General features: G+C 53.9%; 2 protein-coding genes across 2 annotated transcripts in view; one reads left to right on the forward strand and one right to left on the reverse strand.

The window, feature by feature from the left end:
• Positions 1-22,095, forward strand: part of USP20 (ubiquitin specific peptidase 20) — a 33,700-nt gene extending 11,605 nt beyond the window's left edge. The window contains exons 4-25 of the mRNA XM_049774002.1: positions 1,094-1,147; positions 3,000-3,062; positions 3,801-3,920; positions 4,888-4,984; positions 5,242-5,311; positions 6,165-6,278; positions 9,376-9,454; positions 9,907-10,300; positions 10,409-10,549; positions 10,806-10,921; positions 11,486-11,658; positions 12,445-12,539; positions 16,634-16,667; positions 16,821-16,866; positions 17,440-17,620; positions 17,722-17,842; positions 18,454-18,629; positions 18,724-18,805; positions 19,208-19,316; positions 20,660-20,762; positions 21,030-21,101; positions 21,232-22,095. Of these exons, the coding sequence (XP_049629959.1) occupies positions 1,094-1,147; positions 3,000-3,062; positions 3,801-3,920; positions 4,888-4,984; positions 5,242-5,311; positions 6,165-6,278; positions 9,376-9,454; positions 9,907-10,300; positions 10,409-10,549; positions 10,806-10,921; positions 11,486-11,658; positions 12,445-12,539; positions 16,634-16,667; positions 16,821-16,866; positions 17,440-17,620; positions 17,722-17,842; positions 18,454-18,629; positions 18,724-18,805; positions 19,208-19,316; positions 20,660-20,762; positions 21,030-21,101; positions 21,232-21,392 (2,601 nt within the window). The 3' untranslated portion in view covers positions 21,393-22,095. The remainder of the gene's footprint in view (positions 1-1,093; positions 1,148-2,999; positions 3,063-3,800; positions 3,921-4,887; positions 4,985-5,241; positions 5,312-6,164; positions 6,279-9,375; positions 9,455-9,906; positions 10,301-10,408; positions 10,550-10,805; positions 10,922-11,485; positions 11,659-12,444; positions 12,540-16,633; positions 16,668-16,820; positions 16,867-17,439; positions 17,621-17,721; positions 17,843-18,453; positions 18,630-18,723; positions 18,806-19,207; positions 19,317-20,659; positions 20,763-21,029; positions 21,102-21,231) is intronic.
• ASB6 (ankyrin repeat and SOCS box containing 6) overlaps positions 1-25,888 on the reverse strand; it is a 370,010-nt gene that overhangs the window by 192,227 nt on the left and 151,895 nt on the right. The window lies entirely within an intron of this gene.

A 25,888-nucleotide genomic window follows, 5' to 3' on the forward strand; every position in this document is an offset into this window, starting at 1 on the left:
AGGTACTATATAGGATGCTGGGGATCAAACCTGGGTCAGCTGCATGCGAAGGCAAACAGCCTCTCTGTTGTACTATCATTCTGGCCCCTACTGAGTTTCTTTATGTGAAAAAAGTGAACTTCCAGCCAGCTTACTCCCCTTTATCCCCTAGAAGGGAGATCCCCGTAAATTTATTCATGAGCCTGAGCACCACTGTGTCAGAATTTTGGGATCTCAGCCTGTGCTGGACTAAGCTGGCCCATATCCATCTCCTGAGTCTCCCCCTACCCCCGCTTCCCAAATGCAGCTCAATTCAACATGAGGATGTAGGAAGTTCCCAGAACCCAGAATGCCATGGCCCCCTCTGATCTGAGAAGTGGAGAAAGGCTAGGTAGTTCTTGTCTCTCCCTGCTGAGCCTACTCTGCTTCTGAGCCTCAGTTTCCCCTCTGAGGAAGGTGGTCAGGATGCCCCCCCCAGCTGGGGTGTGTGCATGGCTGAGCCACTGTCACCTCCTAGTCAGCTTACTCTGCATGAGCCTGTGACAGGCAGCTGGAATTAATGTCCCTGTAGATAGAGGCTTACCTAGTGGGTGCTCTGGTGGCTCAGAGGGGTGCTGACTGATAGTCAGGGCCCACACTGGAGCTGTCACAGAGACCCTGACAGGCAGCGCCTCCTGAGAGAAGGACCACTCAGGCTGGCTCTGCTGTTCTAGGCATCATACCCGTGCCCAGGATGGATGCTGCCATTCCTGCCATCACATCTGCATTCCAGTTCTATACAGGGGAGAAAGAGCAGGGGTGCAGTGCAGCAGTGGCACACGACACTTTAACCAGCGATATGCACGTGGCCAATACAGGACGGACCCCAGTTCAAATCCCGGCATCCCATATGGTCCCCCGAGGCTGCCAGGAGTGACTAACCCCTGAGCGTCGCTGGGTGTGACAAAGAAAAAATAATCTTATTTATCCGTCCTTCTATCTCTCTGTCCTGCCGGGTGGAGTCTGGGCTGTGTTCTAAGCCTAGCCTCCCTGCCTTTCTCACTTTGTGCTCTCTCTGTTTCTCTCTCTCATTCATTCTCTCTCCCTCTCTCTTTCTCTCTCTCTCCTCTCTCAGGGAACCTGTCATTCATGTGGTGAAGCGGGACCAAACTTGTGGGCCTGCCTACAGGTAAATTGTGATGCCAATTTGGGGGAAGCACTGTCTGGGGGGCAGCACCCCCACCCCAGGGTGCCAGGATTGGCATGTCCCAGGACTGCGAGAAGGCTAAGGAGAGAAGCAGCAGTTTGAGAAGATTCTCAGTGGGATGAATCCCGTCTCTACTTGAGACACAGGCCTCTGTTCACATGTGTGAGCTGGTGTGGGCCCTTGTTTTCTGCCTGTAAAATTTGGGGGCTAAGAGCAGGATGAGGGCTAATGACCAAAGTGGCCTGAATGGGCTGTGGTCACTGGGCAGGCTCCTGTGAGTGCTGTTTTACTTTCTTTTTTTTGTTTGTTTTTTGTTTTTTGGTTTTTGGGCCACACCCAGTGGTGCTCAGGGGTTACTCCTGGTTGTCTGCTCAGAAATAGCTCCTGGCAGGCACGGGGGACCATTTGGGATACCGGGATTCGAACCAACCACCTTTGGTCCTGGATTGGCTGCTTGCAAGGCAAACACCGCTGTGCTATCTCTCCGGGCCCTTTACTTTCGATTTTGGCGTGTGTTTTTTGTTTGGTTTTTAGGACCATATGGAATGATGGAGATCCAACACAAGTCAGCTGCATGCAATGCAAACACCCTCTCCACTGTGCTGGAACTGTTGTACATTTTGAAAGAGTAACTGGGGGTACAGAGCTGAGCAAAACTGCATGGGGGGGGGCCGGGTTCACTCCTAGGCTCTGCATGGTGCATGACCAGGAGCCACCCCCAAGCAGTGCTATGCATCCTCCTGAACACTGCTGATTGAGGCTTAAAAATAAAACAAAAATAAAATAGTGGCCAGAATGATAGCTCAGCAGGTACTTAAGGTGCTGGCCTTGCACCTGGCCAACCCAGGTTCAGCCGCAGCATCCCACAGGGTCTGGACTCCCTTGAGCACTATCAGGAATGATTCCTGAATACAGAGCCAGGAGTCAGTCCTGAGCACTGCTGGATGTGAACTTAGGTAAATGACAAAAGAACAGAGGTTCAGAGACTGAGTGCTAGCACAGTGGGTAGAATGTTTGCCTTGCATGCTGCTGACCTGGGTTCAATCTTCGGCATCCCATATTATCCCCTAAGCCTGCCAGAAATAATTCCTGAGCGCAGAGCTAGAAGTAACCCTTGAGCATCACTGGTGTGGCACCCAAACTAGACAAATAAACAAACAAACAAACAAACAAACAAAGCGACAGGGGCCAGAGAGATAGCATGGAGGTAAGGCGTTTGCCTTGCATGCAGAATGGTGGTTCGAATCCCGGCATCCTGTATGGTCCCCTGAGCCTGCCAGGAGCGATTTCTGAGCCTAGAGCCAGGAGTGAACCCTGAGCACTGCTGGGTGTGACCCCAAAATCAAAACAAACAAACAAACAAATAAATGAAGCGACAGTAGGAGAGACAGCCCAGGGAGCCCATAGTACACCCTGAAAGACATTGGGTCACCTTGGGATGTACCTACACTGGGGGCTTTCCAGTGCCCAGTGTCCAGTGATGGACAGACTAGACACTAGGTAGAGGCCTCCAATGGGAAGATGAGGCCATCAGCTAAGTCCCCAGAACCTGGGGGCCCCATGGGCTGAACAGGAAGTGAACCCTCTGGTGCCCTTACCCTGAAAATGACAGCAACCCAGGTTTCTTCCAGAAATGTAGGTTCCCATCACAAGAAGATCTCAAAGTAGGGTTTGGATAAAAAGGGGGTGATAGTGGGGGCAGGGTTTAAGCTTCTTGTAGGAGAACAAACCAGAACCCCCTCTGCCCAGTGTGTTCTGGGCTGGGCCATCCACTCCCTTTGTTCCTCTCAGGTAGGGATCAGGACACTGCCCCTCTGTCCTTCTCTCTCCACAGGTCTCCTGCCCCTATGTTGGCTGCGGGGAGTCCCTTGCTGACCACAGCACCATCCACGCACAGGTGAGCCATGGAATCTGCCAAGAGCACTCCTGTGTCAGGTGCCCACCACAGCCTGCACTCTCCCAGCTCACGGCTTCCCAAACCCTGAACCTCCAGGGTCCCCCACTTCCCGAAGAGCTGAGCACCTGTCCCCCTCTGCTGGTCAGCGCCCCCTCCCCTCCCTCTGACAAATGGTTCTTATTTTGACTTTTGTTTTTGGGCAACCCCTAGTGGTGGCCGGGGTTGACTCTTGGCTCTGTGCTCAGGGATCCCTCCTGCAGGTGCTTAGTGCACCTGTGTACTTATTGTATTATGGGATGTTGGAGATCAAACCCAGGTCAGCCACATGCAAAGCAAGTGCTTTTTGTGGTCTTTATTTATTTTTTATTTTATTTTATTTTTTGTTTTGGTGCCACACCTGCTACTGCTCAGGGTTATTTCTGGCTCTGTGCTCAGGAATTACTCCTGGCAGGCCCAGGGGACTCTCTGGGATGTCCAAGATCTAACCCACATCAGCCACATGCAAAGCAGGTGCTCTTCCCACTACACTATTGCTCTGGCCCCAGGTATTCATTCTTTTGTTGTTACTGTTTTGGGGCCACACCAGGAAGTGCTCAAGGTTGATTCATGGCTCTGTGCTCAGGGATTTCTCCAGGTGGTGCTTGGGTACCGGGGCTTGAACCCTGTTGACACTGTACAGGCAAGTGCTCTGTGGGGTCTTTCCAGCCCTGGGTCCCCACTTTGCATCTGGCCCCCTAGGTGAAGAAACACAACCTGACGGTGAACCTAACCACATTCCGGGTGTGGTGCTATGCGTGCGAGAGGGAGGTGTTCCTGGATCAGCGGACACCCTCTGCGGGCCCCAAGTGCCCAGAGCAGGTGAGGGGGTAGTGGTGGACCAGGGTGTGGGGTGTGTGTGTTTTTGTAGGGTGGAAAATGTGTGTATGTGTGTGAGAGTGTGTTGAGGGTGGGACTGTGTGTGTGTGTGTGTGTGTGTGTGTGTGTATACTCTATGTAAGTCTGAGTATGTTTAGGCTATATGATTTTGTATGTGAGCGAGTGGGGAGAGACTTTGTATGTGTGTGTGTGTGTGTGTGTGTGTGTATGTAGTGGAACAGTGTAACAACATAGCACTGTGGGACACAGACTGCTGAAGTATCTTCCCAGTCGGCCTGCTCTGCCTTCCAGAGCCTTGGAGAAGCTGGTCAGGAAATACTCTGACAAAGCCAAGGGCTTCTGCAGGGACCCACCATGTGGATTGGCCTAAGGCCTATCTGTTTGAAGCTTGCCTGTTTGCAGATAACCCTCATTCTCCCATCCTGAGGAAAAGCCTAGACCTGCCTTAGACCTGCTGTGCTGGACAGACTCTGGGGCCTGTCAGGTGCCACCAATCCTGAGCACCTGTGGTCTGTCCCCCAGGGTAGAAGAGCTGGGGCTTCTGTCCACATTGTGGGTGAAGGTTCTGGCCTTCACAGAAGAGACTGCCAGAGACACATGTATATGTGTATGAATGCACGTGTGTATCAAGCATGTGAGTGCATGTATGTATCGGTGCATTTGTATGTGTGCAATTTTGTGTTTGCAGTTGGATATGGACACGGGCCCGGGTAGACGCTCAGCAGCCCAGAGCACAGGCTTGGTTGTGGGAACCCCAGGTTCCATCACAGAGCTGGGTGAGATCAGAAACTGGAAAGACCCAGTAGCACTGCATAAGGAGCAACCTGGGAGACTGGTCCCTGGCACTGTTGCTACTGTCCTTCCTACCATGGACTGGCGGGTGCCACCTGCCTGCTCATGGGCTCCACAGGCCCCAGTCCCATGTCCTCATTCGGGTTCTCTGGTGCAGGACTCTCCGCCGCTCTCCCGCCCCCTGCGAGCCGTCCCGATTGCTGTGGCCGATGAAGGCGAGTCGGAGTCAGAGGAAGATGACCTGAAACCCCGAGGTAACAGTCCTAGAGATGGGGTGGGGACAGGGGAGTGAACTAGAGACCTGGTAGACCCCTCCAGCCCTTTCGGCCCCTTCACACTGGGGTCTAGTCAGGACAGTCTGACCTGCCCTTTCGCCATCACAGCTCACTGGTTAGGTGCTGGGGTGGCCAGGCACCCCATCTTCTGTGTCCAGACTGCAGTACCTCTCCTGGGAGCTAGGGGGGGTCCCACTGTGCCAGGCACTCACCCCACTCCCTGTGCTGTGTCACAGGCCTCACAGGCATGAAGAACCTGGGTAACACATGCTACATGAACGCCGCCCTGCAGGCCCTGTCCAACTGGTACGTATCACCCTATACATTGTGGGGCACCCTCCCGCAGGAAGTAGGGAAGGGGCATACAGGCCTGTCCCAGGCTGGCCATTAGCCTTGTGCTTAAGGACATTGCCCAACTGGGGCCTGAGTCCTTGGCACCTGACCTGGATGGAGGTTTGGGGGTGCAGGTGAGTGGGACGTCGTGAAATATGAGGGGCTTGGGTGGGGCACCCAAATAATTAAGTTTCAACCATTGCCAGGTTTGTGTGTCCCATCCCAGAGGGAACAGAGACCCCAAGGAAGGGGAGGAAGGAAGAGAGGGAGTGGAGGGGAGGTTAGAGAGTTGGTGAGAGGGTGACATTAGAGATGGAGAGGGAGAAAGAGGAGGGGGGAGAGAGAGGGGGGAGGAGTCTAAGTAGAGGGGTAAAGAGGGATAGAGGAAAGGAAAAGGGAGAGAGCAGGGAAGAGATGGAGAGGGAGAGAGAGAGAGGAAGATGGAGAAAGCAGGGAAGAGAGTGAGAAAGAGATTGATGGTTGGTTGGTGAATTCATATCGGAATAAGGTATATCCCTGATCAGAAGCTAACCTGAGTTTCATCCCCAGATACCCTCAGTGCAGGAGGATCCTTATATTCCCCAGCATATCTTCCCTCCCCTCACCATATCAAATGGGAATCCCCATGACCTTGACTCCTTCACCCCCTTTTAAAGACCCTATCCCAGATGCAGTACTGGCCTCCAAATTTGAGGCATGCCCCATTTGGCCTCTTCATCTTCTGCAGGCCATTATGGCTTTGGGGAACCCTTATTGCCCTGTGAAAAGCATTCCCAGGCCCCCATCTCAGCCTTCCCATTAATACCACCCCTTTCTCCTGCCACAGCCCCCCACTAACTCAGTTCTTCCTGGAGTGTGGTGGCCTGGTGCGTACGGACAAGAAGCCAGCCCTGTGCAGAAGCTATCAGAAGCTCATCTCCGAGGTCTGGCACCGGAAGCGGTGAGTGAAGGTGCTGATGGGCATATGCATAAAGCTGGGGAACCTTCACCTTACTGCTGAGGGCCTTGCCCACTGGGGTACCAGTCTACCTGTTTCCCACATTGGAGAAACTAAGGCTTTGAGGGATGACAGGGCCTGGCTCAGCCTGATTCCTTTCCCGCACTTCTCTCCCTTCTTGGTTTTTGGGATGAACAAGATCTCCCAGGTACCTTTGTGCTGGCTCTCCAGGGGTTGCTCTTCTGGTTGTGGTGCTCCCTTGCTTGGCCATGGTGCTTGTTAGGGGTCATGGGCAGTGTGGTGGGTCTCATATGTGCTTGTCCGGTTTACTTTTTTATTTCTGCAAGATACACATGCTTACCTACTTTAGTGGCTGCCACCAAAGTAGCTGTCCCAAGCTCAAACAGTAGAGTTGCCAGGAGCACATTAGCACAAACAGGCCATATCAGAGATCAAATCCAAGATCTCTCTCTCTCTCTTTTATTTATTTATTTTTTTTTTGGTTTTTGGGTCACACACAGCATTGCTCAGGGGTTACTCCTGGCTCTATGCTCAGAAATCGCTCCTGGCAGGCTTGGGGGACCATATGGGATGCCGGGATTCAAACTACCGTCCTTCTGCATGCAAGGCAAACACCCTACCTCCATGCTATCTCTCCGGCCCCCAAATCCAAGATCTCATGCTTTCCAGGCTGGTGCTTTTGTCCTGAGCTGTTTCTCAGACACTACCCGAATTGTGTGTGTGTGTGTGTGTGTGTGTGTGTGTGTGTGTGTGTGTGTGTGTGTGTGTGTTCAACCCACAGCCTCACACATGCAAGCCACATGCTCCAAAACAGAGTCACATCCCAGCCCCTTAATTTTCTGTTTCTTTTCTTTTCTTTTTTCCAGTTAGTCAAATTTGGGTGTGAGCAGGAGACAATGTTGTTTATTTTCTTTTTTTTTTTTTTTTTTGGTTTTTTGGTTTTTGGGCTACACCCGGCGGTGCTCAGGGGTTACTCCTGGCTGTCTGCTCAGAAATAGCTCCTGGCAGGCACTGGGGACCATGAGCTTACTAGCTGTATATAGTATTTCAAACAATAGAAAGGTACAGTAGATTGATTTGCTTCAGGAAGTACAAGACATCTGGCATTTGCTCAATCACATTTTTGCAAGGTGCAGGCGCAAGCTTACAGGGTTAACATGACCAGGTTAAAACCATGTAGGAACAGAAAGAAAGTTAAACTATAACTGGGTCTACAAGTTCCCACAATTGTGAAGGGGGGTGGGTGATCAGGGCAGTCAGCAAACTCAGGGGAAACTTAAGTTTCCAGAATTGTGAAGGGGGATAGGTGATCAGGGCAGTCAGCAAACTTAGGGGAAACTTTTCCTTTACACCTGGCATCCCCAAATGGTTCCCTGAGCCTGCCAGGAGTGACTTCTGAGCACAGAACCATGAGTAACCTCTGAGTACCTCCAAAACAACAACAACAACAACAACAAATTTTAGTAATGTGTTGCAAAATAAATTACGTAGAAGGTTGTGAAAGGTCATTTTGAAATGTGTGTGAAATTGTATAGCATTTACGTATACTTTTTGCTTTGCTTTGTTTTGATTTGGAGTCTTCCCAGAAATTTTCAAGGCCTGCACTGAGGAATTACTCTTGGCAGTACTTGGGGGACCATATGGGATGCCAGGGATTGAACCTGGGTTTGGATTCCAGGTGCTGTACTCTGTCTAACCCCACAGATATACTTTTGATAGGATGGCTGATAGTGCTAATGTTTCTTATTAAGCTTTTCTGAGAATCTCAATTTAGTAGTGAGCATGGTTACTTTTGAATAAAGAAATCCAATAAATAGTTCAAAAAGAAAGTCATTTTTGAAGCCAGAGCGGTGGCACAGCGGTAGAGCATTTGCCTTGCATGTGGCTGACCTAGGACAGATCGAGGTTTGATCCCCAAGTGTCCCATATGGTTCCCCAAGCCAGGAGCAATTTCTGAGTGAGTAGCCAGGAGTAACCCCTGAACATCACTGAGTGTGGACCAAAATCCCCTCCCAAAAAAGTCATTTTCTTGGGATCAGAGCAATAGCACAGCTGGTAGGGCATTTACCTTGAGCTGGATTCAATTCCCAGTATCTCAAAGGGTCCCCTGAGTCTTTCAGGAGTGATTACTGCCAGAAGTAACCCCTGAGCACTGTCAGGTATGCCCTAGAAGGCCATTTTATTGATTTATTTACTTTCTTTTTTTGGGGGGGCACACCCGTTTGATGCTCAGGGGTTACTCCTGGCTAAGCGCTCAGAAATTGCCCCTAGCTTGGGGGGACCATATGGGATGCCGGGGGATTGAACCGAGGTCCTTCCTTGGCTAGTGCTTGCAAGGCTGACACCTTACCTCTAGCGCCACCTCACCGGAGATTTATTTACTTTCTTAGCTTTGTGGTGAGGGGGCATACCAAGCAGTGCTCAGGAGCTTTTTTTGGGGGGGGCCACACCCGGCGGTGCCCAGGGGTTACTCCTGGCTGTCTGCTCAGAAATAGCTCCTGGCAGGCACGGAGGACCATATGGGACGCCGGGATTCGAACCAACCACCTTAGGTCCTGGATCGGCTGCTTGCAAGGCAAACGCCACTGTGCTATCTCTTCAGCCCCAGGAGTTTTTATTTCTAGTTCTGAACTCAGAGATCCCTCCTGGAAGTGCTGGGGGGGGAACCGTGAGGTGTTGAGGATCAAACCTGAGGGGTCACGTGCAAGGCAAACACCTTGGCTCCTGTGCCATCTCTCCAGCCCCAAGATATCAGTTTTGAAGTGGACTTTCTTGGAGCCAGGGGCATAGGCCAACGGACCGAGCAGCTACTTCACATGGTGGCATGACTGGATTCAGTTTCAGCACTGCCAGGTGCTGCATCAGCTGGGAATAGCTCCTGCATTCTGCCAGGGATGCCCCCAAAGCCAGGTCGGCCATGCACAAGGCAAGCACTCTCTCCTCTGTGCTATCGCTCTTGCCCCATCACTCTTGCCTGGAGCGAGATGAGAGCTTCTGGGAGGTCCCCTTTATGCCCCCCACCAGCTGCAGGGGTGCAGCCACTGTCTGTGTTCACAGCCCTGCTGTCCTGTCCCCACAGCCCAAGCTACGTGATTCCCACCAGCCTGTCCCACGGCATCAAGTTGGTGAATCCCATGTTTCGAGGCTATGCTCAGCAGGTAGGCAGAGAGTAAGCATGATGGAGAGCAGCAGGGTCCTCCCTGCAATGGCCCCTGTGTGTGCATGCTTTGGAACACTGAGGCTGTGGTCGCCTTGGTGACACCAAGGGGCCCTTAATGGGGTCACCCAGTGCACATTGTCACACGCACTCTCATCCCTCCCGGTTCACTCTCGTGATGACCCCTGGGAAAACAGGGGTGCCCTTGTCACGGAGTCTGGGTGGGAAGGTGTCAGATGTTGCTCACTCCCCACCGAGTGAGCCGGGTGCAGGGCCACTAGTACTCCAGGAGTACTGGGAGTAGCTGTAGCTGATGGGGCTGTAGGTTCGGGCCTGCAGGGTCGCCGCTTCCTTGGCCTCTGCCCTGCGCCTTGCAGGAGCCCCAGGAGTTGGGTGGCCCAACGGGTGATGCAGGAACCTCCACGGGACTCAGCGCTGCCCCTGCACCCCCAGGACACCCAGGAATTTCTGCGCTGCCTCATGGACCAGCTGCACGAGGAGCTCAAGGAGCCAGAGGTGACGGCCTCGTTGGCTGGGACGCCTGCCCTTCCTGAGGCAGCGGCGGTGGCCGCGGCCCGGGGGGATTCAGACTCAAGCGACTCCGATGAGAAGCGGGAGGCCGAGACTGAGGCCGAGGATGCGGAGGAGGAGTTTCTGTCTTGCGACTCGGGCAGCGACCGGGGTGAGGCGGCCGACGATGCGGGCCGGGCCCTCTCGGACAAGGAGCGGCGCAAGGCACGCAGAATGTCCTGGGAAGCGCCGGACGAGGACGCTGACGTGGACACCGTGGCCGCACTGGATGCCCAGCGCCCAGCCCAGCGCCCTGCCAGCCCCTGCCGGACACCCGGTACTGACCCCTCCTGGACACCCCTAAACTCTGCGAGCCCACTAAGCTCATGGACCCAGGGCCAGCATGGGGTCTCCAATGTGGTTCCACTTTCTGTCCTCCCACCAGAGCCAGACAATGAGGCGCACCTACGGAGCACCTCCCGCCCCTGCAGCCCTGCACCCCACCATGAGACCCTCACCAGACTGGCCAGCAGCCCCCCACGGGGTAGTCCCATGAGGCTGGGGCCGGCTTATGTGCTGAAGAAAGGTGCGGAGGGGAGAGGGTTGCTGGGGAGGGGGCAGTTAGGGCCCCTCAATAGCTCCTGAACCCACTAATCCCCGGGGAAGTTGGAGGAGCCAGATCCCATGACCTGGAGCCCAGAGGGAAACTGAGGATATGGGACTCAGACCCCTGGGGGATACATCCTGGCCCACTAGGACTCGGCAGCTGCCCACACAGGCCACACAGCACATGGGCACACATGGCATCTGCGGCCCTGGATTAGCCCCTGCTGTGCCCACAGCTCAGGTGCCCGGTGCTGGCAGCCGGCGTCGGAAGGAGCAGCACTACCGCAGCGTCATCTCCGACATCTTCAACGGCTCCATCCTCAGCCTGGTGCAGTGTCTCACCTGCGACCGGGTGAGTATCCCCCCATTTCTGTACTTCATCCCAGCTTGGGATCAGGGACCATATGAGATCTGGGAATCAAACCCAGGTCTGTCCGGGTTGGCAGTGTGCAAGGTAAACACCCTAGTGCTGTGCTATCACTCCTGCCCTCAAGAATGATTTCTGAGTGCAGAGCCAAGGAAGAGCCCTGAACACCACCATGAGTGATCCCTGAGTACAGATCAGAGTAGTATCTGCAGTAGTAACCCTGAGGGTTACTAGGTATAGCTCCCAAACAAAACAAAATAAAATTTCTAAAAACCTGCAGCAATCCAGGAATCAATAGCCCTTCCTTAATATAGCAGAGGGTGACCCATCAGAATCTTGAGCCACAACCCGATTCTGCGGGCCAGGCAAACGCCCTACTGCTGTACTATTCTTTCCGGCCCTCCTTTCACTTCTTCCTTTTTTTTTTTTACTTTTTTTTTTCACTTCTTGTTGCAAACCGGCTTCAAAGCTCTGAATGCCTCAGAGGCTGCACTCAGGCCTGGGCAGGGTCTTGACCTGGGAGATGCCAGCTGCCCTTTCCCTCCACAGGTGTCCACCACGGTGGAGACTTTCCAGGACCTCTCCCTGCCCATTCCCAGCAAGGAGGATCTGGCCAAGCTGCACTCCCCCATCTACCAGAACTCACCAGCCAAGCCGGGTGCCTGCAGGGACAGCTACACACCCCAGGGCTGGCTGGCCTTCCTCATGGAATATATCCGCAGGTGAGTCTGGTACTTCTTCAGGGGCATGGAAGGGCACAGGCCACTTTCCTGAACCCCTTCCATATACTGGCTGTGCAGACCCTGTTGGCTGGCAGGGTCAACTTCTGTTCCCCCAGTGCATTATGGGATTGCATAATTGAAAGGTTTCAATTGGTTCCAGTTGATGATCCAGAAGGAATGGGTCAGATAATGATGCTCTGAGAGTCTGTCTATTCCTTTCTAACTATTGGGGATACCTGAAGAGTAACAAGATATAGCTGGGGGTAGGTAAAGCTCTGGGGATAAGCTAAGCATGAACAATGGGGTTTCTGAGTGTTCCTGGAGCAACTGTGTTGATAGGTTATTATCTTCTTTAAGCTGAGTTCTAGAGACAGGCTGAGGTCAAGCCCAATCAAGAGTCACTAATCATGGGGGAGATGGCACCCCTCTTTGTGCTGTACTTCTCCCATCTTTGGTGTAGTGGTGTGTCCAAAGCTTTCAACCTCAGAAAATCCCCAGAACTTCTATGTGGTCCCCTGGAACAAATAGCTCTGCAGGGGGTCTGTCTGGCAGGCAGTTGGGGAACAGCATAACAGAGGGCATCCAACACTGACCAGATCCCATCAACCTCCCTGAAAAGACCTGCATGTGGGGGTGGAGGGTGGCAAATCCCTGATGTCATGCTGGTGACCAATTCTGCTCCTGACTTTTGCCCATCCCAGCCTGGCTGCCGTTGTTGAAATGAGCTGCCCCAAATCTCACTCTGGCCCAGGCCCTCACAGCACCCACCTTTCTGTCTCTCCATAGGTTTGTAGTCTCCTGTACCCCCAGCTGGTTTTGGGGGCCAGTGGTCACCCTGGAAGATTGCCTCACTGCCTTCTTTGCTGCGGATGAGCTGAAGGGTGAGGCCCCTGGCTGGTGGGGTAGGCAGGTCTCTAAGCCAGCACGGGTTTGGGCCTTGGGAACTGACTGTAATCTTACCCAGTAGTTTTTCTGCTCAGAAATCACTCCTGGCAGGCTCGGTGAACCATATGGGATGATGGGATTCGAACCACTGTTGGTCCTGGGTTGGCTGCTTGCTAAGCAAACACCCTACCGCTGTGTTATCTCTGCGGCCCTTCAGTCATTCTTTTATTCACTCATTTGATCTGTGGATTCCGGTGGGATCTCACGATTCCTTTATTAAAGATGAGCATCTTTCCCACTTAGTTGTTGGCACCTCGAATGGGAACCTTCCCCAGCCTGCCCTTTCTCACCTTCCTGTTGGCCATAAGAGACACTTTCTGAGTTCTCTGGGCATTTTCTGCTGCCAAGTTGGACCTTCAGGGTCTCTGCCTGGTGTCCATCTTGTTTCTGTGATCTAGAATATTCTGCTTGCTATCATGTTCACTCACTGGGTGAGCTGAGGAGGAACTTCCTTCCAGTTTAAGGCTGAGCCATTGTCCCATCCAACTCATCCAATTTTTTTTTAACCTCTGTTTATTCCCACCTTTTTCTGGGTGACACTGCTGGAAGAATGTGAAAAGATGAAACTATACATTGAGCCTCTGCTTTCTCTGGTTTGGGGGGTGGTTCCCCGTGATGGAGTGATTGGATCAAAGGGTAGTTCTAGTTTTAATATTTTTTTTTTTTTTTTTTTTTTTTTTTTTTTTTGTGGTTTTTGGGTCACACCCGGCAGTGCTCAGGGGTTATTCCTGGCTCCAGGCTCAGAAATTGCTCCTGGCAGGCACGGGAGGACCATATATGGGACGCCGGGATTCGAACCGATGACCTCCTGCATGAGAGGCAAACGCCTTACCTCCATGCTATCTCTCCGGCCCCTAGTTTTAATATTTTTGTTTGTTTGTTTTTGGGTCACACCGGGCATCGCTCAGGGGTTCCTCCTGGCTCTACACTCAGAAACCGATCCTGGCAGGCTCGGGGGACCATATGGGATACTGGGATTCAAATCACCATGCTACTGCCTGCAAGGCAAACTCTCTACCTCCATGCCATCTCTCTGGCCCCTAGTTTAAATTTTTAAAGGAAAAAATGGGACAATTTTCTGTAGTTTTGTACCATTTTGTAATTCCACAAGTCATCCCTAGGTTTTGTTGTTTGTTTGTTTGTTTTTATTTTTAAGTCAGGAGAGTAGGGTTGGGTTCACACCCAGTGATGTTCAGGACTGACTCTAGGCTCTGCTTAGGAATCACTCGTGCTGGGACTTGGGACCCTTTGTGGTACTGGGGATTGAACTGGGCTTGGCTATATGCCAGGCAAGTGCTTTAACCCCTGTCCTACTGTCATGGTCACTCTTTAAATCCCCCTGTAAGAGCTATCTTGCAATATATGTTTTTCCCCTGACTTATTTCTCTTAGCTGAACACCCTCACATTTCATCCAGATTGTCACAAAGCATTTTCTTTGTAGCTGGGTAATAGCTTTTTTCCCTTTGGTTTGACAGTCACGTCTTGCCAGGTGTGATGAGGGTTTATTCCTGACTCTGCATTCAGGGGTCACTCTTGGCAGTGCTTGGGGGACCAGATGAGATGCTGGGGATTGAACCCTGTTGGCTGCCTTGACTAATGTTGCCTCAGTTTTCCTTCTCCCCAGTGGCACATGAGGGTACCTTTCTTCCACATGCCCCCAACATTGTTCTCTCCATCTGGCCCTGGGAGAGGAACCGTGCTAGGACTGGGTGAGGGGAGAGCTTGTTACAGATCTGGTCTGTATTACCGTGATGATAAATGTGTGCTCACTATCTGTTGGCCCATTTCTTTATTTTCTTTCTTTCTATTTTTTTGGACAACACCTGGCTGTGCTCAGAAGTTACTCCCAGCTCTGCACTCAGGAGTCACTCCTAGCAGTACTTAGGGGGCCATATGGAATGCCGGGATTGGAACCCAACTTGACCATGTGCAAGACAAACACTCTCCCTGCTGTGCTGTTGCTCTGGCCCCACAATCCCACTTTGTAGCTTGCCTTTTCTTGTCAGTTCATTCTCTTGCTGGGCCAAAGCTTTGGGCTCAGTGTGACTTGCATGTTGATTTTTTGCTTTTATGCCTTGGGCTCTTGGTATGAGCTCCTTCTGTGTTTGGTTCCGGATTTTCTAGTTTCTGGTCTTACCACAGAGTCTTCAGCCCATTTCAGATTTATCTTTGTGAACAATGGTGGGTTCAAGACAAGGTTTATTTCCTCACCCTTAAGGCTCTGGGTTTCCACACTGCATCTACTGGAGACTCTAACTTTTTCATGGAGCTATAGTTGGTGTAGGTGTATATTCCTGGCCTTATCCCTGGACTCTAGCCCTGGTTGGAGTTTTTTTGGTGATTTTGCCTAGTATCAAACTGTTCTGATGGTCGTTGCTTTATGCAGTAGTCAGAGACCAAAGGGTTTCATGTATCCAGCTTTGTCCTTCATGCTTGGGGTTGCATCAGTGCTTTGGCATCTTGGATGGTGCCACCTGAATCTTTGGGATGCTTTTCCTGCTGCTGTTTGGTTCTGATTTTTGTTAGCAATGCATCGAATGTGTGGTGTGGGGAAATATGGCTATTGGCATTATATTTCTTTTCTTCCAGCATGTCATGTTGGTTTCTTTCTTTCTACATATTTATTTATTTATTTGCAGGGTGGAGGTGTGTCAATTCTGGCAATGCTCAGAGCTTACTCCTGGCTGTGTTCAGGGATCACTACCGGCAGGACTCAGGGTACCCTTATGGGATGCTGGGGATCAAACCCAGGTTGGCTGTAAGCAAGGCAAGCGCCCATCCACTGTCCTATCATTTTTGACCTATTCATTGTTCCTGAGGGTATTATTTAATTTCCAGGTAACTTATGAATTTTCAGCCTCCCCCTTTTTGTTTGTTTTTTTTGGGCACACCCAATGGCATTCAGGGGGTAACTCCTGACTCTGTGCTCAAAAATTACTCTTAGCAGGCATGGAAAACCCTATGGGATGTCAGAGATCAAACCCGAGTTGGCCACATGCAAGCCAAACACCCTCCCCGCTGTGCTATCACTCCAGCCCCAAGCTTCTCCCAGTTTTTATTTCTAGTTTCATCTCCGTAATGGTGGAAAAGATAGGTGTGGTTTGGGTCATCGGTCAGAGATTTGGCTCAGGGCAGCAGGCTGGCACAGGGGAGAGCCCAGTGTGACCACTGGCACTGCAAATGCATCAACAAACTAAGAAAAGTTGAGCTCTTGACCTCACAGAGGTAGCATGTGGGGGCCATGCTTAGGGCAGCTGGGGCTCTTCTCTGTCCAGCAGCTCTGGCCCATGTCAGTTCTCTGTTCGGTTGGTTCCTTGTTATCAGACTTGGTATTGAAGTCCCAAACTGCTGCGTTGTTGATTCCTCTCTTAGTTCCCTCAGTTCCTGTATATTTGCTCCATCCCCCAGCTGCTGCAAAGCCAAGGAGGTGCCAGCTCCCAGTGGTTGTACCTGCCTTTGTGCTGTTCATTGGCCTGCTTGGCCTCCAGGGAGTGGTTCAGGGAACATCCCAGTGGTGTTCAGGGGTCACACTGTTCTCGTGCTCCACAGATCATGCAGTGGCAGGGATCAAACTTGAGTCTTCATATGCAGGGCCTGTATCTCCTCCTTGCAGTGGTGCCCGGCCTATTTTCCTCCACCCTGCGTCAGCTGTGCCCAGTCTCTGTCCCATTCCCTCAGACGTGCCCATTCTTGCAGTTGGCAACTCTGCATCTTATGCTTATTTTATTTGTCACACCAAGTGGTGCTCAAAGTTATTCCTGGCTCTGTGCTCAGGGATCACTCCTGGTGGTACTCAGGGAACCCTATGGGATGTCAGGGATTAAAACCAGATTGGCCACATGTAGGGCTACATCACTCCCCGCACCCTTCCCGCTGCACTATCACTCCAGCCCCTGTTCGTTTGGAGGGAACATGCCTCCTGTGCACACTGGTGGTCGCATGTACTCTGGAGGCCCCCAGGGATGTAGCTCCCAAGTCTGAGCCCTACGTGGGCTCACTGGCACCTCCTCTTCCCCATTCCCACTGCAGGTGACAACATGTATAGCTGTGAGCGCTGTAAGAAGTAAGTGTGAGCATGATTGCTGACACACCTGCCTCCTGTGTCCTGCCCAGACCCTTGAGAGTTGCTCCTTGACTTCTGGGGGTGATGGAAATGGGGGGCTTCCCCACCTGCTGCCTCATACCAGGAGCTCATTACCCCCCACTCTCCCACCAGGCTACGGAATGGGGTGAAGTACTGCAAGGTGCTTCAGCTCCCTGAGGTGAGTGGTACAGGGAGAGATGCCACTATCCCCCTTTTCTTTTTCAGTCCCTGCACCCACTAAGTATCCCCATGAGGCAGGTGGGCACCTTGAATATGGGAGCCAAAGGGGTCATAGGTCTGCAGGAAAGGCTTCTCTAGGCCTGTCAGTGGCCCTGAGGCCTAGGCTGGTATGGCTGGGAGGGCGAATGGGAGGGACAGCTGGGTCTGAAGCAGCCCAGAAGTCAGGGTCCCACAGCTAAGGCTGTGTGGGAGCTAATGCAAGATTGGGGGCCTTTGAGAGGAACCTCTTCCAAGCAGAGACTCAGATTTGTCCTGAGGTTCTCAGGGCTCCCAGCTCCCAGCACAGCCAGGGGTATTCCAGCGCCTATTACTCAGGCTCTGTTCATGCCACCTGGAAAAGCAGGCCTGGCATGTGTTGGGGGATGCATGGTGGAGGTGCGGGGTGGAGGCATGGGGTGGGAATTGCATGCTGAGGGCTTGTGGCGGGCACAGGTGGGGAGTGCGGTGAGCGCACAGGGTGAGGGCCACTTTGTCAGAGTCGCCAGACTTGATGGCAACACCTGCGCCCCAGATCCTGTGCATCCACCTGAAGCGCTTCCGGCATGAGCTGACGTACTCCTTCAAGGTCAGCAGCCATGTGGCCTTCCCCCTCGAGGGCCTGGACCTGCGGCCCTTCCTGGCCAAGGAGTGCACATCCCAGATCACCACCTACGACCTCCTCTCGGTCATCTGCCACCACGGCACGGCGGGCAGTGAGTGTGGCCCCGCCCTGTCCCCATCCTGACCTTGACCCTATCCCCATTCCTTACCCCAGCTCTGAGCACCCCTCTGCCCCGTTTCCATCCCCCTGCAGGCGGCCACTACCTCGCCTATTGCCAGAATGTCATCAGCGGGCAGTGGTACGAGTTCGATGACCAGTATGTGACAGAGGTGCATGAGACCGTGGTGCAGGGTGCTGAGGCCTACGTCCTGTTCTACAGGCAAGCAGGGTGCTTGGGGCGCAGGGATCAGTCTCAGCTGGGGATTGAATTTGGGATTTAAGGAAGAGCAGAGATCCGAGTCTGCTGTGGTCCTCTGGGACCCAGGGATAGGAGTTGGGGTTTTTGGGGGTCTTGGAACAGGGGTCTGGGGTTTGTGGGGGTCGTTGGACAGGAATCGGCATCTGCGAGGTCCTAGGGATTGGGTGAGTTTTGGGTCTATGGTGTCCTCAGGAATGGATGATTTGGAGGGTCTATGGGGTCTTGGGGAAGAGTTGAGGGAGTCTACGGGGCTCTGGTAATGGGTGAGTTAAGGGTCTATGGGAAAAGCTCATTAGCAGGAGTCTGCTGTTTTGTTACTTGGTTTGGGGCCACATCCTGTGGTACTCAGGGCTCACCACTCCTGGCTCTCCATTCCGGAATCACTTCTGACAATGCTCCAAGGACACTCTGCAGTGCTGGGGATCCAATCTGGGTCAGCTGTGTGAAAAGCAAGTGCCCTGCCTGTTATGCTATCACTCTGGTCCACAAGCAGGACTCTGCATGGCGGTGGGTTTCCGATGTCCAGGGACCCCCAGCCTGGGCCAGCGCCCCCTGACCCACCCCACCCGCAGGAAGAGCAGCGAGGAGGCGGCGCGTGAGCGGCAGCAGGTGGTGGCACTGGCGGCACTTCAGGAGCCGAGCCTCCTCCGCTTCTACGTGTCCAGAGAATGGCTCAACAAGTTCAACACGTTCGCCGAGCCAGGGCCCATCACCAACCACACCTTCCTGTGTCCCCATGGAGGTGCGACGCCTCCCAGGGCCGGGGTGGGGAAGTCTGGGGCCGCTGGCTAGCAGCACCGTGGCCCCGTGTCCTCCTGCCCTGCTTCCCTCTGCAGGCATCCCGCCGCACAAGTACCACTACATCGATGACCTGGTGGTGATCCTGCCGCAGAACGTGTGGGAGCACCTCTACAACAGGTGCACTCCAAAAGTCACCATGATTGCAGGCGCCATCCAGCCTCGAGGGCACCGAGCTCCCATTCTCCCTCGCAGTCAGTCCTTAGGCTGTTCCTTTCTATCCTGTCACCTGGCTGGGCCCTGGGGTTCAAGTCAATCAACCCGCTCCTGACAGTGTCTCCTGGACTAGGGCTGCCTCAGCCCTGCCCCCTGCTGGGCAGGCCCCTGCACAGGGCGTCCAGGGCAGGTTCTGGACCCCAAACCAGAGCACTGCTTGCAAACAGGGGTGCCTTTAAGCAGATGCCCCTGGCCCCAGATGCTTGGGCCATACACACTGTCCTGATCAGGTACCATGTAACTCTCAGCCCAGTGGAAGAAGGGGGATCAGGAGCCTCTCCTCACACACCCCTTCCTCCCATGCAGGTTTGGGGGTGGCCCCGCGGTGAACCATCTGTACGTGTGCTCCAGCTGCCAGGTGGAGATCGAGGCACTGGCCAAGCGCAGGCGAATTGAGATCGACACCTTCATTAAGGTACGGGGGATTTGGGGGCGGGAGAGATAGCATGGAGGTGGGGTGTTTGCCTTGCATGCAGAAGGACGGTGGTTTGAATCCCAGCATCCCATATGGTCTCCTGTTCCTGCCAGGAGCGATTTCTGAGTGTAGAGCCAAGAGTAATCCCTGAGCGCTACAGGATGTGACCCAAAAACCAAATAAATAAATAAATAAAGGTATGGGGGGTGAGAACTCTGCACTGTTTTATGGACACACGGGGATGCAGAGCAACACCCCCCAACCCCGGTGCTCATGGGCACCTGTGCTGGCCTGCGAATTTGGGCTCCCCTGCTCTATCAGAGGCCCTATGGAAGGGTGAGGCTATCCTGTGGGTTAGGTCCCAGCAGCACCCCTGCCTTCTGCTCACTGGTGCTCCCAAGCCCCCAAAACCAAAACCACCTCTAGGGCCTTGGAGATGCTCACAGGTGGCTCCGTCCCCAGCTCTGCCCCTCTGCCCAGCCCAGCTCTGCTTTCATTGGTCTCCCTCAGCCAGGCTCTGCCCCACACCGTGTGCCAGCTCCACCCCATTTTGTCTTCTGTTTTCACCTTGGTTCTGCTTTCACCTAGGCTCCACCTTCACCCAGGTCCACCTCAGTTTAGCCCAGCCTGGTTGTATCCACACTCTGTGTCCTTATGGGTTCTGCCAATCCCCTACCTTGTGCCCCAGCCACAGCAGTTCAGTGGGTGTGGCCCCCCAAAAAGAGCAAAAACTGCCCTCCATAGCCGTGAGCCATACCTCTCCAGCACAGAGCCAGGATTAGTCCCTGAGCTCCACTAGGTGGGTCCCAAAAACTCGCCCCCCAAAAGGAACAACTAGGGGCCTGGAGTGATAGCACTGCAGGAGGGTGTTTGCCTTGCACCCAGCTGACCCTTGGACACGATTCAATCCCCAGCATCCCATATGGTTTCCCGACCTGTCCGGAGCAATTTCTGAGTGCAGAGCCAGGAGTAACTCCTGAGCACTGCTGGGTGTGGCCCAAAAGACATAAAAGAACTTTCCTCCAGAGGTTGCAGGGATCCTAGAGTGCCCTTCCCTCAGGGAATGCCATGGCGAGGCTATACCCCATACGCCTCCCTGGACCCTGAAAGCTGAGGGCAGGACAAAGATGGGCAGAGATGCTGGTGGGGAGCAGGGGAGGCGAGCTCTGAGCAAGTTGCTATGGCACCTGCTCCTCTGTCTTCCTCTGAGCTCATGGAGGTTCTGGAAACCAAATATACAGACCTTTACTAGTAGCTCAGGAGGAGTTCTCTTTGAGCTAGTCTGAGTATGGGTAGCATGACAGGGTCTTGGGGTGCTGACACTGCATGCACCTTGTCCTCAGCTGAACAAGGCGTTCCAGGCCGAGGAGTCTCCTGGCGTCATCTACTGCATCAGTATGCAATGGTTCCGTGAGTGGGAGGCCTTCGTAAAGGGCAGGGACAGTGGTAAGTGTGGCCCAGCTCCAGCCTATACCCCGGTCCCCTGCCTTCAGCCCTGCATCCAAGACAGAGCCCTGGCCCCACCCCCTTGGGGGTCTCCACCCCAGTCATGCCCCTACATGGGACTCCACCCTTGGCCCCCTCCCCTCTTGGGACTCTCATCCCCAACCCTCCTAGGACTCAGGTCTCTGCCTCAGCCCTGGAGTCTCGTCTGGAAAATCCAGGGCAAGCATGGGGTAGGGCAGAAAGCCTGAGGTGCACCCCTTTTTCCAGAGCCTCCTGGGCCCATTGACAACAGCAGGATTGCACAGGTCAAAGGCAGCGGACACATCCAGCTGAAGCAGGGTGAGTGTCCGGGTGCTAGCCTGTGCCCTTATCCCTGGAATCTGGGCCCATTCTCGGGGTGTGAGGGGCGCTGAGGGCATGTCCTGGGGTCCCCACAGAGTAGGCCGGAGCTGACCTGTCTCTTCCACAGGAGCTGACTATGGGCAGATCTCTGAGGAGACTTGGGCCTACCTGAGCAACCTGTATGGTGGAGGCCCCGAGATCGCCATCCGCCACAGCGTGGCCCAGCTCCCAGACCCGGAGAGCCTGCACGGGGAGCAGAAAATTGAGGCAGAGACCCGGGCCCTATGACGGGGGGCTGCATTTCAGAGACCTGAAAAGGGCCCCTCACCCTCTCTACAGGGTCCCACGCGTGGGCTGAGTAGCTGGCCTGAGTCCCCTCCCATGAGGCTGCTGGGGCGGGGACAGCAGCTCTGAAGGGCACCCCGCAGTGACAAGTGGTGCCCGAAGCTACCTGGGGAAGTAGAGTTGTTGAGGTCTGCACGTGACCAGGGTCTTGTCCTGCCCGTACCCCACATCACTCTTCCTGGTATCCCTAAACTTTGAGCCCTCGACCAGGGCCACAGCTGCTGGGATGCCAAGGAGATATGAGCAGGTGAGCGGCAATGCCTAGGCCACCCCCCCCTAGGGAGCCCTCATTTTCCATGGAGCTCCACATTCCCTCTGCCTGCTGGAGACCCCTAGGCTCCTGAGCAGTGCTCAGGCTCATGGTCTCCGATAGGTTCCTTGATGGTGGGGTCTCCAGAGCAGTGGGTTCCCATTCCTAGGGGATGTTTCTGGAAACTTCTGGCTCTGCTGACCAGGGAAACAGTGATAAGCCGGAAATACCTCGAGTGTTTGTGAAGTGGCACCTCCCCAAGGGGGGGGGGGCTCAGAGATCCCAGACTAAGTGCTGGGGCCAGAAGGTCACCTCATCCTCTCTCGGCCCTGCTAGCAATGGGGAGACCATTACTGGCTGTAACCCGAACCCATCCCCCACACCTCACTCGTGGAGTGCTGCCCATGTCCTAATCTGGGGGGACCGGGGCCACATGCAGAGGGCTGTGGGCTCACCCCATGCGATCCGTGTTCAGAATGTTCTAATAAATACTCATGTATCATCAGTGGTGTGGTCACCTGAGGGTAGCAAGGGCAGGGCTGCCCTCTAGATCCCCACCACTGAGGTACATTGGCTCCCTCTACAGAAGCTAAGATGCTCTCATGGCCACCCCTACCAAGGTGGGGGTCTCCACACTATTCCCTAATCTGAGTATCCCTAGCCTTGAGGAATATTTGCCTGGCGCAAACCCCATAGTTTGGCTCCATTTAGTTTTTACTTAGATGGAGGGGGGCACTTAAACCTTCCCACTTCCATATTGCCTTCCTGGGGTCTTCTAACTGGGCCCCCAAGGTGGCACCCAAGGGAGTAAGCCCCAAAGCTCCCCTTCCTACTGACTGAGGGGTGTGTGTGTCTCATCCCCTCCTGACTGGCCTCTCCTGTTCTCCCTAAGAGCAGCAACCACCCTCAGTGGCCACTTGGGGGGGTTAAAGCTAAACCTCAAAAGATGCCATGTGCCTGTTGGGTCCTGACTGCAACCTGGGAAAGTGACTTCATGACCTCTCCTGACTGGGGTCACCTTGGAGCAGCAGGAAGTAGGGGAGCCCCCTACCCCCATGGAGTCCCGGAAGCAGAAGGAACCTCAGGTGCCTGCCTGCCCCTGCACTCTGTGCCCACATCCCCACACCAGACAGCCCCTTTAGCTGTGTGCCTATTGCAGTCAAATACTCCAGCCTGCCTGGCACAGTTTCCAGAACATTCTGCAAGTATGTGGCTGTCCCTCTGTGCTTCCTCTGCAGAAGTCTCCTCTCATATGCAGAAGCTATGCCCCAAGGACTGGGGAGTCTCAGATGACAGGTCTGAGGGGCAGCTCTGCTTTGGGGGTTGCACTTGCAGACAATTTCTTTCATTTTCTTTCTTGAGGGGGCCATACCTAGCAGTGCTCAGAGCTTTCTCCTGGCTCAGGGTTCATCCCTGATGGTGCTTAGGGGACCACATGGGCTGCTGGGGATAGAACTCAGGCTGACCACTTGCAAGGTCAGCTTCCTCCCTGCTGTTTTATGACTCCAGCCTTCAGGTGGAGTTTGAGGAAGCTTTATGAGAAGTACAGGCAGGTGGCAAAGCCGCAATCCCAGAAGCAGCTGGGGGGTAAGCAGAGGCAGGGCTCTGGAACCCCTGGAAGGTGCTACTGAGGTCCACTGGGTCCCTGCTCAGTGGACTAGGCGCTGAATGGGGATGACAGGGCCCTGCCTTCTAGCACCCACAGCCCAGCTGACTTGGCAGATGCCAGCCTGAAGCTTTTGATAGCCACTTGGAGTCCTGGTGCTCAGCGCACAAATGCTTGTTTTTGTTCCCTGTTGTTTGGGGTCATTCCTGGTGATGGTCAGGGGACCCCAAACCAGCTCTCTGTCCCTATGCGTGAAAAACTCCCTTTATTTCTCAAACCTTCCTGGAATCCCACCAGACAGTTTGTGTGGGGATAAAATGAGGCCACACTCCGGGAGCTGAGTTTTTCTTAGGGAGATCAGGAGAGACCAGGCAGGATAGGATGCAGCCACCCCCGGTTTGGTGGGGGAGGGCAGAGCTGGGAGCTGCCTCATTTAGCCCCAGACCTGCAACTGGGTACCAGCGGGGCCTCTACCCCTCCTGGCCCAGTAAACAGCTGGGTTCCAGATGGTTTCATGCCCCCTGTTCAGAGGTCTTATTTACTGAAAGAGAGCACTGAGGCTGGATGCTTTCTTTGCATGGTGCCATCCCAGGTTTGAGTCCTGGAACTTCCAAGCAAACTCCAGAAATGAGCACAGAGTCAGGAGTAAACCCTGAGCACAGGGTATGGCCCAAAAAAGAAAAGAAAGACAAAATGGGGGCTGAAATATAGTACAGCAGGAACCCATGTTTGCCTTGCACGCAGTCAACCTGGGTTCAATCCCCGGGCATCCCTTATGGTCCCCCCACCCCAAGTACTGCCAAGAATGATTCCTGAGCAGAGCCAGGAGTAACCCTTGAGCACTGCTGAGGGTGGCCATAAACCAAAACACAAAATGTGCAAACCCACAGGGTGTTACTTAACAGTACAACACATGCCTTGTGTGCAGAAGACCTTGCTTTGATCCCCAGAACTGTTTATAAAAAAAAGGGGTGGGTGGGGTGGGTGGGCCCGGAGAGATAGCACAGTGGCATTTGCCTTGCAAGCAGCCGATCTAGGACCAAAGGTGGTTGGTTCGAATCCCGGTGTCCCATATGGTCCCCCAAGCCTGCCAGGAGCTATTTCTGAGCAGACAGCCAGGAGTAACCCCTGAGCACCGCCGGGTGTGGCCCAAAAACCAAAAAAAAAAAAAAAAAAGGGGGTGCGTCCTGCTGAAATCTTAAGCTCTACTTCCATCTCAGCCTGGGCCACACTGCAAGGACCCCTTAACTTGCACCTCTCCATTCTCTGGCCTCCTGCACGTACTTAGGCTTCCACGAGGGGCCGCACCACACCAGGATGCAGCAGGCTGGCTGGGTCAGGTAGCGGCTGGGCGGGCCACAGGGCAGTGTGGGGTGCTGGGTGGGGTTGCTGGCGCCTCCCTGAACTGCCGGAAGAGCCTGACCAACCGGCTCCTGCGTCACATAGAAAGGGGATGGGACAAGCACGGCTGGAGGCTTCCCCTTCTGCTCCCCATCTCCCAGGGGGCCCTCACCCCACAACCAGGAAGTAGGCTCAAAGAAGTGGAGCCCGCAGAGTCCGGACCAGCCAATCAACGCTGGGCTCATCCCTGGCAGAAAACATCTGGAAAGATTCCAGAGCCTTCCAGCTATCATGCAGAGACGGCTGGATGCTTCCAGAAACAGCCCAGAAAGATGTCAAAGTATTTCTAGGTCCACCTTTTTCTGACGACCAATACTGTCTGTCACCTGGGTCTCTGGCTACTCTGTCATCCTGGGAAAACTTCACCATTAGGGGGACTCCCACTTCCAGCACCCCTTTTGGGAGTGTCCCCCACTGTGGCCTCAGCCCTTTCCAGGAATGAATACTGGCACCACTCTGGGGCAGCTGAGCCCCCCTCCACAGAATGTACCTTGGCAGAGAGATCCCCAAATGTTAGACGAGGGGTGAAATTTTCAGCTTCACCTTTGCTAATGGGGTTCTTTTTTGGGGGGTCACACCTGGCAGCGCTCAGGGGTTACTCCTGGTTCTACTCTCAGAAATCGCCCCTGACAGGCATAGGGGACCACATGGGATGCTGGGATTCGAACCACCTACCTTCTGCATGCAAGGCAAACGCCTTACCTCCATGCTATCTCTCCGGCCCCAAGGGGTTCTTTTATTTTTTTTTTATTTTTTTTGGACCACTCCCATTTGATGCTCAGGGGCTACTCCTGGCTAAGTGCTCAGAAATCGCCCTGGCTGGGGGGACCATATGGGACACCGGGGGATCAAACCGTGGTCGAGATCTTTCCTTGAGTAGCGCTTGCAAGGCAGACACCTTACCTCCAGCGCCACCTTCCCGGCCCCCCCCCCCAAGGGTTTCTTAATACTATTTATAACTGGGGTATTTATAACATACTATTTATAACAGCGGTAGGGCATTTGCCTTGCATGCAGCTGATCCAGGACAGGTAGTGGTTTGAATCCCGACATCCCATACGGTACCCCCACGTGCCTGGCAGGAGAGATTTCTGAGCACAGAGCCAGGAATAAGCCCTAAGCACCGATGGGTGTGACCCAAAAAATACTGCTTATAATTTTGCATAGACTCAAGTTTCCTGT

This window comes from Suncus etruscus, chromosome 5, assembly GCF_024139225.1.
Source record: "Suncus etruscus isolate mSunEtr1 chromosome 5, mSunEtr1.pri.cur, whole genome shotgun sequence".
In the NCBI taxonomy this organism is placed as follows: Eukaryota; Metazoa; Chordata; class Mammalia; order Eulipotyphla; family Soricidae; genus Suncus; species Suncus etruscus.